The sequence below is a fragment of the Hippoglossus hippoglossus genome, chromosome 21 (assembly GCF_009819705.1).
Source record: "Hippoglossus hippoglossus isolate fHipHip1 chromosome 21, fHipHip1.pri, whole genome shotgun sequence".
NCBI classification, from domain to species: Eukaryota; Metazoa; Chordata; class Actinopteri; order Pleuronectiformes; family Pleuronectidae; genus Hippoglossus; species Hippoglossus hippoglossus.
In genome coordinates this window covers 24,815,278-24,827,673 of record NC_047171.1, presented here as the reverse complement: position 1 = coordinate 24,827,673, position 12,396 = coordinate 24,815,278, and the positions used below count along the sequence as shown (strand labels likewise).

Here is a 12,396-nt window from a genome sequence, read left to right as displayed (position 1 = left end):
CTTCACTTCCTGCGTCCGTCACGCGATGTCGATCCTTGCCTGCTAATTGCTCATTACGGTCCACGCTATCAATTGCACATCACACTGTGAACATTTTATGGAAATTAAATGATAGTTGTAAAACAAAGCTTATTTCCTGTTGCCAGTAGGTGGCGCCATCAGTATTATTACATACAGACTAATAGATCTGTTCAAGTAGGGGCTCTGATGTAGCGTGAGCAATTTTGTGTCAATTGGACAATGTTACAACAACTTCATTTTCACACTGATCAGTAGGTGGCGCTATGACCCTGCACTAATATTAATATATGGAGCTGTTCAGGTCAGGATTGTGATCATAGGTCAGTAGTTCGGGGCCGGTTGGATAATGCAGAGTGGATTTACAAAGTACTTCCTGTTTCATGGCGAATCAGTAGGTGGCGCTATGACCCTGAGGAAATATTGACACATAGAGCTGTTCAGGCTTGGACTCTGATCATGAGACAGAAGTTTGGCGGTGATAGGACAATGCACACTGGAGTTATGACAACATCGTCTCCTTTGGCGAAGGATGAACCTTCGCCGCACCTCAATGTTTACACGGTTTGAGGAAATGTCACAATTCTGACCATGGTCCTTTGACCTGACTGAGCTCTGTTGAGCTGTGTATTGTAAAGCAGCCAAGACCAGTGCATCAAAGTATAAAACATGTCACTTCCTGTTGCCAGCAGGTGGCGCTGTGATTTTAAGTCATGATTTCTGTGTAGATGTCATCAGGTCGCGACTCTTGTCTTACATGTCTAGTTTGGACTCGATTGGACCAAATATGTCTGAGATACAGAACCTCGTGTTTTGATGGCGTGTAATCAAACTTTGACCCCACGCCACGGTCACACCGTGTGATGAAAAATCGATCTTTGAGTTAGTTTTTATCTCCGTCTTGTTGTGATGACACTCATCTCAATTTGAAGTTGATCTGATGAAAGCCCTGGGACAAGCTCGTCAAAGTAAAAATGTGAAAAATGGCCAAAATAGCCACTAAAGTCAAAATGGCGGGCTTCCTGTTTGGTCTAGCATATCTATCCAAGTGACTTATTTGTTTATTATGAAAAGACACATGTCCCTATCGATTTTTGTATATGTCGGCCAATCGTAGTGCCGGGGCTGCACTTTAGGGGGCGCTAGTCAGTTATTTTGCCACGCCCATTCCTTAAAACCATCTGAATGTCTGCAGGGGGGGGGCTGTTGTTACACAAATGTAGTTTGAGGGAGGTTGAACCTCGAACACCGAAGTTATAGCAATTTCATGTGTCACAGCGAGTTGATGAACTTTGACGCCACGCCACTATTATGGCGTTTGACGAAAGGTCACAGTAATCTTATGCCTTCATTAACAATGTCTTGAGACACACTTGATACAGTTTGACATGGCTGCGGGCAGTGGGTGAGGAGGAATACCTCCAAGTGTAAGACGTTCCAAAAACACGACATTTCCTGTTGCCACCAGGGGGCGCTGTGATTTTAAGTCATGATTTCTGTGTAGATGTCATCAGGCCGGGACTCTTGTCTTACATGTCTAGTTTGGACTCAATTGGACCATGTATGTCCAAGATACAGAACCTCGTGTTTTGATGGCGTGTAATCAAACTTTGACGCCACGCCACGGTCACACGGTGTGACGAAAAATCGATCTTTGAGTTAGTTTTTATCTCCGTCTTGTTGTGATGACACTCATCTCAATTTGAAGTTGATCAGATGAAAGCCCTGGGACAAGTACATAAAAGTAAAAATGTGGAATATGGCCAAAATGGCCACTAAATGCCAAATGGCGGTCTTCCTGTTGCGTTTTTCATAATGCTCCTTGAGACTTTTTTGTGCGTCTGAACATGATACACCTGTGTATCAATTTTTCGGGAAGATCGGTCAAAGTGAACTCAGGGGCTGTGTATAGGTGGCGCTGTTGAGCCATTTTGCCACGCCCATTTCAAATTACTCCAGAATACGTAAATTTCTCCGACTTTTGAATTTCCTGCAAAGTTTGGTAAGAAGTTGAGCATGTTAAAGCCCTCAAAAAGCCAATTCATTTGGCAGAGAATAATAATAAGAAGAAGAATCCTTACAATTTCAATAGGGCCTCCCACCGTTCGGTGCTCAGGCCCTAATAATACAAAAATGAACACATAAAACATAATCCTCTTGACCCAAGAGGATCCTGTTGACCCATTCTGGAGCACCCTGACATCGTCTTGGCTCTGCTCTTAGCTCTGATTTCAGTCAATTCCACCAACCACTCTCCTTTTTTAATTAGGGCCCGAGCACCGAAGGTGAGAGGCCCTATTGTATTTCGAAGGATTTGTATTTCCCTTTTAGAGCTTTTTCAGGGCTTAGACATGCTCAAATTGTTACCAAAGTTTGCAGGGAATTCAAAACCCCAAAAAGTAATTGTATTCTGGAGTAATTTGAAATGGGCGTGGAAAAATGGCTCAACAGCGCCCCCTGGAACGCAGCCCCTAGGTTTCCCTTCGACCAATCTTCACAAAAATCGTAGCCCAGGTGTATCGTGACCAGTCATATAAAAAAGTCTCAAGGAGCATTATTAAAAAACGCAACAGGAAGCCCGCCATTTTGCATTTAGTGGCCATTTTGGCCATATTCCACATTTTTACTTTGACGAACTTGTCCCAGGGCTTTCATCAGATCAACTTCAAATTGAGATGAGTGTCATCACAACAAGACGGAGATAAAAACTAACTCAAAGATCGATTTTTCATCACACGGTGTGACCGTGGCGTGGGGTCAAAGTTTGATTACACGCCATCAAAACACGAGGTTCTGTATCTCGGACATACATGGTCCAATCGAGTCCAAACTAGACATGTAAGACAAGAGTCCGGGCCTGATGACATCTACACAGAAATCATGACTTAAAATCACAGCGCCCCCTGGTGGCTAAAGAAAGTGACATGTTTTATACTTTGATGCACTGCTCCTGGCTGCTTTACAATAAACAGCTCAAATGAGCTCAGTCAAGTCAAAGGACCATGGTCAGAATTGTGACATTTCCTCAAACCGTGTAAACATTGAGGTGCGGCGAAGGTTCATCCTTCGCCAAAGGAGACGATGTTGTCATAACTCCAGTGTGCATTGTCCTATCACCGCCAAACTTCTGTCTCATGATCAGAGTCCAAGCCTGAACAGCTCTATGTGTCAATATTTCCTCAGTGTCATAGCGCCATCTACTGATTCGCCATGAAACAGGAAGTACTTTGTAAATCTACTCTGCACTATCCAACCGGCTCCGAACTACTGACCTATGATCACAATCCTGACCTGAACAGCTCCATATATTAATATTAGTGCAGGGTCATAGTGCCACCTACTGATCAGTGTGATAAATAAGTTGTTCCTGCGTCCATCGCGTGACGGACGCAGGAAGTGAAGCGTTTATCCTTGCCGCAGTGCGCAAAACGCATGCAACACGGAGACGTGCGCTTGGTCATTGATCGTTCTCTCCACCGACTGTAAAAGGCTTCGAAATGCGTGTGCTCGGGCCCGTTAGTGCTACAACGTAGCCCTAGTTTATTTATTGATATAGTTCTTCTATTCTTAATTTATTAACTTATTTTGAATTTAAGTTCTTTATTTTCCACGGATCCAAAACTTATAGGCTGTAGCACAGACACCCCCACACACACGCATATCTATACACACAATTTTGATTTGTTATTGTGATGGTCATTTATCCACTGTTTTTGTCTGCCTTGTATCATTGTTGTTGTTGATGTTTCGTCCTCTCTGCCTTGCAATAAAATAAAAAGCGGAACCCTGTTTCTAACAAGTTTGCCCTTTCTGGGCGACTGAAGTATCATTTCCATGGGAACACGACCTGCAGTCTATGTAAACATTTTAGGCCTATTCTAATAAAACAAATACACTGCGGTTTTAAATTTAGGGTCATTACACAGTTACTATAACATAGATATGAGAATTATTATGAGTTCCTTATAAATTTATAAAAATTGATAATACGTGACAAGATAATTGTTATTAAATAGAGCACTATACATTCTAAAAAGTGTAACATCCTGTCATTGTTCTCAGCTGTCCTCAGATCCAATTCACCTTCATAATACAAAAAATTGATTTGCGATGTCAGCGTGACCTTTGACCACCAAAATCTATTCAGTTACCCTCAAGGCATTCTTTAGATATCGTGTGCATGAGAATGGGATGGACGGACGTACAACCCGAAAACATAATGCCATTGGCCACTGAGCCATAAAAACAGTGACTTGAAGTACACATATATTAATTTTGACTTTCATCTTTAATCACAGCTTTTCCAGGAAAGATGTAATGATTGCAAAATATTCACTGATTAAATATTCCTGTGGGTAATTCTTATAATAGCTAGCCCATCAAGAACACCAAAACCTATGTAATAAAAGGAAAAAAAGAAAAAAAACTCTGATGGTGCAGGGCAGTGCCGCCAACCTGCCAATCACAACACCTTTATTGATGATATGTTCTAGCTAGTTTTTAATCATGGGAGAATTGACACATTCCCACCAGGTGCCAGGATGCCATCAGACTAGCAGGTAAAGACCATTAACAACCGGTGCCAATATTTAGAGAGGAACGTGGTCAAATGTTGATATATGATGGTGATATTATGTTGTTTTTTCTTTCACAATAAAATCAAATGAGACACAAAATTGCTAAACTTAAATGATTTACCTTAAACACCAGTCAACAGATCAGTTTCATTTGGATTATAATCAAATACTTGTATAATAAATGACGACTGTGAGTCCAGAAGGTCGGCGGTTCGATCCAAGTCTTCCCCATTCCACATGTCGAAGTGTCCTTGGGCAAGATACTGAACCCCACATTGCTCTTTCCCATAGAGAAAACTGCTACACTTAGGTGCACTGTATGAATGTGTACGTAAATGGGTGTATGTAAAATTATACTGTAAAGCGCTTTGAGTGGTAATCAAGACTAGAAAAGCGCTATATATATACAGACTATTTACCATTTATCTTTTGTATATGAAGAACCTAAAATGTTATACATCAGTGGTGTATTCCTGAGTCAGGGTGAAATATAACTGCTGAGGGTGTGTGGACTTGCATAAAACATTTCTTTTGTGTTTCAAACTCGTGCAGTATTGGACTTTACTCTTTCTAATTTAAGTGCAGATATTGTTATTGATAGTCCAACTGGCTTTTAGTGATAATGTCTTTGACCCTAGCACTGCTCTACTATGCTGTCTATTTCAAAATTCCTGGATGCTTTTGACTCTTTTTTCATAATTATGGCCACTGATAAATCAGGACAGTACGACCACTCTCTGCTTAAGGCCTTAGCAAGCACTGGATAATTGCCACAATGCACCATGTGATATTCAGTGCTGAGATGAAAGTCAAAGCTAAGCAAGTCTCTGATTATTCGTAATGTATAACTGATTGTCTGCATCTTTTTGCATTACTGTGTGTAATCTGTGTATCATAAATACATTACTATGGGCCATGAAAATATGGGGATGTAACCAACCAGTTCAATTCCAACCTGGGAGCTTGTTGCATGTCTCTCCACCAATGTTTCCAGTCTTTAAACTGTCAAATAAATGCCAACATACTTGTACATGGGGTGATGGGAACAAACTTACATTCTACTCTCTTCTCCAACATGGCAAGACGGTTGGTGACCTCAGTTTTCAGCTCATTGATCTTGAACGCCCTTTGGAGAGATTGACACAGGTGGGAGAAAGACAGGTAGAAATTACTTAAGAAAGAGAAGTTACTGCCATCTGAGACTTTGTCTCTATGATAACAATACATCTTTTGTATTTACACTTTTCTGCTGCAGGTAGCATTTAATAATGTGTAAACTGTTTTGTACCAAACCAGACTTGGTATCTGTGTGAATTTAACAGATGCAATACTTAGGGCCTGTCCCAATTCTCCCCTTAGCCCTACCACTTAGCCCTACCCTTTCGTGTTTCTCCATGTGATCTAGGGGTATCGGCCATCTAGCCTTTCATCAACCCTTCAACCATAGTATATTCAGGACCACCTTAAAAACAAAGGGGTAGATGGAAATTCCCAAATGCTTCACAAAGGGACAAAGCGAATCAACATGGTGACCAGTGTGGCAAAAATGTTCAAAAATTTAAGAATGAAATCTTGCAAAATTACCATGGAAATGTTTTAGAATCCACCGAAATATCTTAGTTTAATCCAGTAACAAATGAAATGTAATTTAATTGCTGTAAAGTGAATTTACAAGATAAACTTAGAAACAAGATTATAACCGGTCTGATTAAGAGTTATGAGTAACATTCGTTACTCCGATTATATGCAGTTTTAAAAAATGTTTGCAAAATTCCAACGCGCATTTTATTACATTTTCAGTACTCAGTTTCTATGGACAGGACTTACGTAATATTGAAATAGCACGTGGTGATTGACTGTGTATTGATTGATGGATCAATCTGTCCGTCTGTCCTGCAAATTGTACAGATGTGTCACTGTCACTATTATAATTTTGGTTGTAACGGTTGTTAATATATTAATAGTTGATATTGTTTGTCACTGCAATAAAGTTGGTTGGCTGCTTATGATGTTGCGAGTCCTGTTGTTGTGGGGTACTTCAGATGTAGGGGTAGGGCTAATGGAGAGGAATTGGGACAGGCCATTAACCAGACAAAATAAGCAACTGGAATTACAACTAAAATGTTGATTCATCCCTTGCTCTTTAAAGACATTTTGTCAGACTGTAGCATATGACTTCGTATCGTATCTATTGATTCAAACTGTGACTCTGCAGTCAGATCAGTGACTGCACTGTATGTGATGCCATTTTGCTTTGTTAACATTGCACCAGTGTACTCCTGTCCTACCCTTTGTACATCTACTCTTGTGTGCTTTTGTACTCCTATGCACTTCAGAGTCTTCACAGAGAAAAAAGTATGATAGGAGAGCTGAAGCAGGGTATACGAGTGAAATCATGTCCCCCTGAAAAATGTATTAAATGTGCAAAGACAAAGGCAAGAGGCAGATACTGTATGAAATAAGTGATATGGAGAAAATGCAACATCACAAATTGTTACATTCACATGTTGCAACTGCATGAAAACCCTTTAGCGATTACGAAGAAGGATTGCAAACTCCTGTATGAGTTGAGACCATTCTCCAGGATCTTGTAATTGTGGTGCAATAGCCTACTTAAAATCAGCTTCATAAACGAAAAAAGGAGTATTGTTATCAGATACGAAACAAGTTGCTTTGCTTAAGCCTGTCTTTGGTTTGGGAGATACACTATAAAAGACTCACAAGAATTAAAATCTTGATATAAAAGGAGAAAAAATCTAAAAGAAAGTAAGAGGGACTTAAGAAATTATTTACAATTAACAGAGAAAATATGCACATATAATATGTTCATATACAACAGTTACTACAGTACAAAGAGTTAATAGAGCTGCTGCTGTGTGAAACCTGTTCAGCCATTTGCTTACCTTGAAAACTGTTCAGCTACTTGCGTCAGTACATTCTGAAAGAGTTCCTCTTTATCTGTGTTGAGAGAGCAAGTGTAGATTTACATAGGCTGCTCATACACACACCACGTAGTTACATCCACAAATACCAGTTAAAACTTTACTGTGCCAAAAGGAAGCCTTATGTTAACTGTGTCCAGAAGCGCCGTCGACTTCTCTGGGCTCGAAGGCATCTGGGATGGACCATAACACAGTGGAAACGTGTATTGTGGTCAGAAGAGTCAGTATTTCAGGTATTTTTTGGAAGAAATGGACGCTGTGTACTCCAGACCAAAGATGAAAAGGACCATCCAGACTGTTACCAGCAACAAGTCCCAAAGCCAGGTTCTGTCATGGTATGGGGTTGTATCAGTGCCCTTGTTAAAGGTAACTTACACTTATGTGATTTTGGAGCAGCATCTGCTGCCTTCAAGACAACATCTTTTCCAGAGACATCCATGCATATTGCAAAAAGACAATGCAAAACCACATTGTGCACACATTACAAAGGCATGGCTGCAGAAGAAGAGGCAGGGGGAGCTGGACTGGCCTGCGTGCAGTCCCGACTTGTCCCCAATAGAGAATATGTGGCGCATTTTGAAAACGCAAAATGCAACAACGGAGACCCCATACTGGGACAAAATGACCCCTGAAATGCTTCATCACTTGGTGTCTTGAGTCCCTAAACGTCTTTAAAGTGTTGTGAAAAGGAATAGCAACATTACAAAGTGGTAAATGATTTACCATCCCAACTTTTTTTGAGATATGTTGCAAGAATCAAACTTGAAAAAAGTGTTTATTTTGAAAAAACAATACAATTCATGAGGTCAAACATCAAATAATGTGCTTTTGTATCGTTTTTTTTGTAGTACAGGTCAAATAATCATCATTCTCAAAATCTTTTTAAAAAAAAGTTTTAATTTCAAAAGTAACATACCGTCCCAAACTTTTCTGATTTGGGGTTGTAATATATATTGATGTTTTAGGTGAACATTTAAATTTAAACTTATTCATTATATTGATTGTTATTATTGCCAGGGTGGTGCCTTATAATTATTAATTCCGATTGATTAGCTTTTAAAATATAAATATCCATCTTTAATGATTATTAATAATGAGCCAATAATCAAAATCTGACTGTTTATGTGCACAACAGTAGTAAGCATTCTATAGAAAATCAGAATAGAGCTTTTCATTCTTCTCAAATGACAACTGCATTTTACTGATATAGTCTGCAGTTGTCTATTTCTTGTTGTCAAAAAATTTCAGTGATTGTAATTGCATAGCTCAATTTGAAAGTTACTTGTAACACTTCCAGCAAAAAAAGTTGTAAAATTACTCCAAAAACTGGAAATAAGGGATGTCTACCATCTTGTCGGCTGATGTAATCATCCTGCACATTATAACACTTTCCATCAAAGTTTGGAGAATGTAGTATACTGAAATCTCTCAAGTAGGACAGAGAGATAATTCAATGGTTGATTTTCATGCTAATGTAGTTCAAAAACAATCCTGCTCCACATAGAGGCTTTGTTAAATGTTGGTTTCACACAATAAGTACAAGGTTCTTGTGATGATTCTGTGTTTGGTGGTTTTTGTGTTCTCTCTCTCCCCCTCCCCTTTCTGCTCTTCCCCTGCAGGTCATGTGTGTGGCAGGGGGTGTGGCTGGCTTCCCCGCTGCTGCTGACAAGGCACACCTGCTCTCATTCATCATCACCTCTCAATAAAAGCCTGGTCTTGACTCCACTACGCTGCCAGATAATTCCGTCTTGTTCGGTAGCGCACCTGCATGTATTTCCCTCAGCTCTCTAGTCCTTGTGTTTGTTAATTACTAATCTGTATTTTCCTCCTATGTGCCTTGCAGCTCCTCCTCGTCTTTGTTTTCCCGTGCCATGTCCTCCCCGTTCCTGTTTCTGTGTTCGTGTCTTCTCGTGGATTCCAGCCAGCCAGCACCCTGCCTCCACAGCCTGCTTTCTCTGCCTACTTGTGCAATAAACTCTGTCTTAGTTCCGATCTGTTTGCCAGTCTCTGCTTTGGGGTCCAACGAAAAACAATCCATAACACTTCTACTTGTATTCATGGCATAGTTTAGAGCACAACTGATTTGACACAGATAGATCATACATGAAGAGTTGAGTTTGAGTTGACGGTATAAGTGACCACCAGAGATGTTTATCTTTAGTGCTCATAAAACCTCCTTTACTTCCTGTAAATTGCTTTGCTTGTGCAACTCAGCTGATAACCATAAGGAGATAATCCAAGGTTTGGACTGATCCCCAGTCTTAAATGTTAAAGATGTTGATTTGCTTGGAGTAAATTTAAACATTCAGCAGGTCCATCTCATGTTAGTGATATAACGGTATTCTGTAATTGGATTAAGTAAAGGCCCGATTCCTGGAATTATAATGCGATTTTAAAAGTTATTTGTTTGCAAAACTAACTAAATCTAACCTTCCAGTCCTGTCTTTAAGTTAAACCCACAATATTAAATGTGTATTTTTAAACTTAATAGCAGGGAAAGTATATTGAAACACTAGGTAGCAAATCATTAAGGTTAGACTTTAATTTGATTCATGGTGTTATATCGTCTTTTAAACCTGTTTCAGAGGACAAAATTGAAAGTAAGCTGGCAAGACTTAGGTTTTAGAAAAACTAATTCAACACATATATGCCTACCTAACAGACTATATAAGAGGACGGATAATTAAAGGAAAGTATGTGAAATATTTTAATTGATTAACAAAAAGACACTTGAAAAAGTTGATCTCTGTTTCAGATTCGGGTATCTCTCCATCTGCACTGAAATGGTTTGCTTTCAAGACAAGAGTAGTACGCTGGACTCATACCTATGCTTTTCCTTAACGCTTGACGGTGCTTGTTACATGTGTAATCATCATGACAACAATTAGAGTTCCATGCTTTGGACACACAACATAGCCCTCTTTCGTGCTTATGTTCCATGCTAGCTATCAATACAATACTAAAGAGAAGAACACAATAAATAAAATCCAAGACCATATTAACACACCAGGCTCACCAGTTAACACTGCCTCCTCTTTTGCAATAACGGGATTTGATTGGCAAGTGCTTGCTCTTGAGTCTTTGTTTAAACATAATTTAATTGGCTGGTGCCTCTGTTGCTACATGAAAATGTGTGCTCTGCTCAACTTCTGCTATATGCAACGTGACACAAGGAAAACAAAATGCAGTTAAGTAAGGCATGTCATTACCCCATGCAAAGTAAATAAGCAGCGTTTTGGTTGAAGCTTCCAACGCATACCAGTCAGTCCTGCAATAAAGGGGGCCTGTTCATTACCTGCCTATTGTTTGACATGGCAGTAGATTTACTCTTTCAATCATCATCCATATATATGCAAATATTTATATACTGTATTTCCTTAAATTGTAATGGGACCTTAATTTAGCTCCACTGGAGAAGGCCTTTTTGTCTAATCCCGTCTTTTTTGATACATATAACTGGTCACGTCCAGCTCTGTCCAATTAAAGTTACTGCAGTATTTATGAAGGTTTTTTGGTCCAAAACAACTGAGCCACTGTGACAATGGAATTTGTACTTGTCAAAAAGAAATTGTAGCTGTACAAAATAGTCACGTGTATCAACAAATTTGAAGTCACAGAGAAAAAAGCTTTAGGAGTTTCCCTCCCATAAATACAACACGACAGTTACACCTCTTCAAATTATTCATTAGTGCACAAATCCTGTTACGAATCCTGCTGTTTTAGCATTTTTGTGTTAGAACTTGAGTGAACTCATGGCTGTTAAACGCACTGACTGTGTGCAATAAACATGAAAACAATTAAACGTGTCATATAAAGGCCTTGCTTAAGTGTGTTCTACAACTCACCGGCAAACTGTCCTCCAGTCATAGGCAAAACTCGGTACGGTGACCTACAACACAACAGGAAACACATACAGGCACAGATTAGTTGATACCGGAGATGGTGTGAGTCTTTATTTTTTTAAGACTGTGTTTATTATTTTTCACCATGTCAAAATGTAACACATGGAAGAACATAATATACATACACCCCTCTACATATATGCATACACATCTATACACACGCCCACAGACATATATATACAAACATATATGTATGTATTCCTCCCATAGTCTCTCTCTCACTTTCTCTCTCTCTTTGCAGGTATCTCTGACTCCAGAGCTGCAGGATAACAACAATTATTATTAGGGCCCGAGCACCTCCGGTGGGAGGCCCTATTGAAATTGAAAAGATTTGTATTTTCCTTTTGGGGCTTTTTCAGGGCCTAGACATGCTCAAATTGTTACCAAAGTTTGCAGGGAATTCAAAACCCCAAAAAGTAATTGTATTCTGGAGTAATTTGAAATGGGCGTGGAAAAATGGCTCAACAGCGCCATCTAAGGAAAAGCCCCTCAGTTAGCTTTCACCGATCTTCACAAAAATCGTAGCCCAGGTGTATCATGACCAGACAAACAAAAAAGGTCGGAGGTGCAATTGGAAAAAAGCAACAGGAAGCCCGCCATTTTGACTTTAGTGGCCATATTGGCCATTTTCCACATTTTTACTTTGATGTACTTGTCCCAGGGCTTTCATCAGATCAACTTCATATGGAGATGCGTGTCCATTGTGAATCCACTCTGCATTATCCAACCGGCCCCGAACTACTGACCTATGATCACAATCCTGACCTGAACAGCTCCATATATTAATATTAGTGCAGGGTCATAGCGCCACCTACTGATCAGTGTGAAAATCAAGTTGTTGTTACATTGTCCAATTGACACAAAATTGCTCAAGCCACATCAGAGCCCCTACTCAAACAGGTCTATTAGTCTGTAGGTAATAATAGTGATGGCGACAGGAAGTAAGCTTTATTTTAC

General features: G+C 39.7%; 1 protein-coding gene across 4 annotated transcripts in view; it reads right to left on the bottom strand.

Annotated features, from left to right (window-relative positions):
- Positions 1-12,396, bottom strand: part of pde9a (phosphodiesterase 9A) — a 93,345-nt gene that overhangs the window by 57,871 nt on the left and 23,078 nt on the right. For 2 of the 4 annotated variants that reach the window (XM_034573384.1, XM_034573383.1), the window contains exons 4-6: positions 11,383-11,426; positions 7,499-7,553; positions 5,651-5,721 (exon numbers count right to left, since the gene is read on the bottom strand). In XM_034573384.1, the coding sequence (XP_034429275.1) occupies positions 5,651-5,721; positions 7,499-7,553; positions 11,383-11,426 (170 nt within the window). Of the gene's footprint in view, positions 1-5,650; positions 5,722-7,498; positions 7,554-11,382; positions 11,427-12,396 lie in introns of those variants that run through there. The other 2 variants (XM_034573386.1, XM_034573385.1) reach the window with 2 other exon arrangements.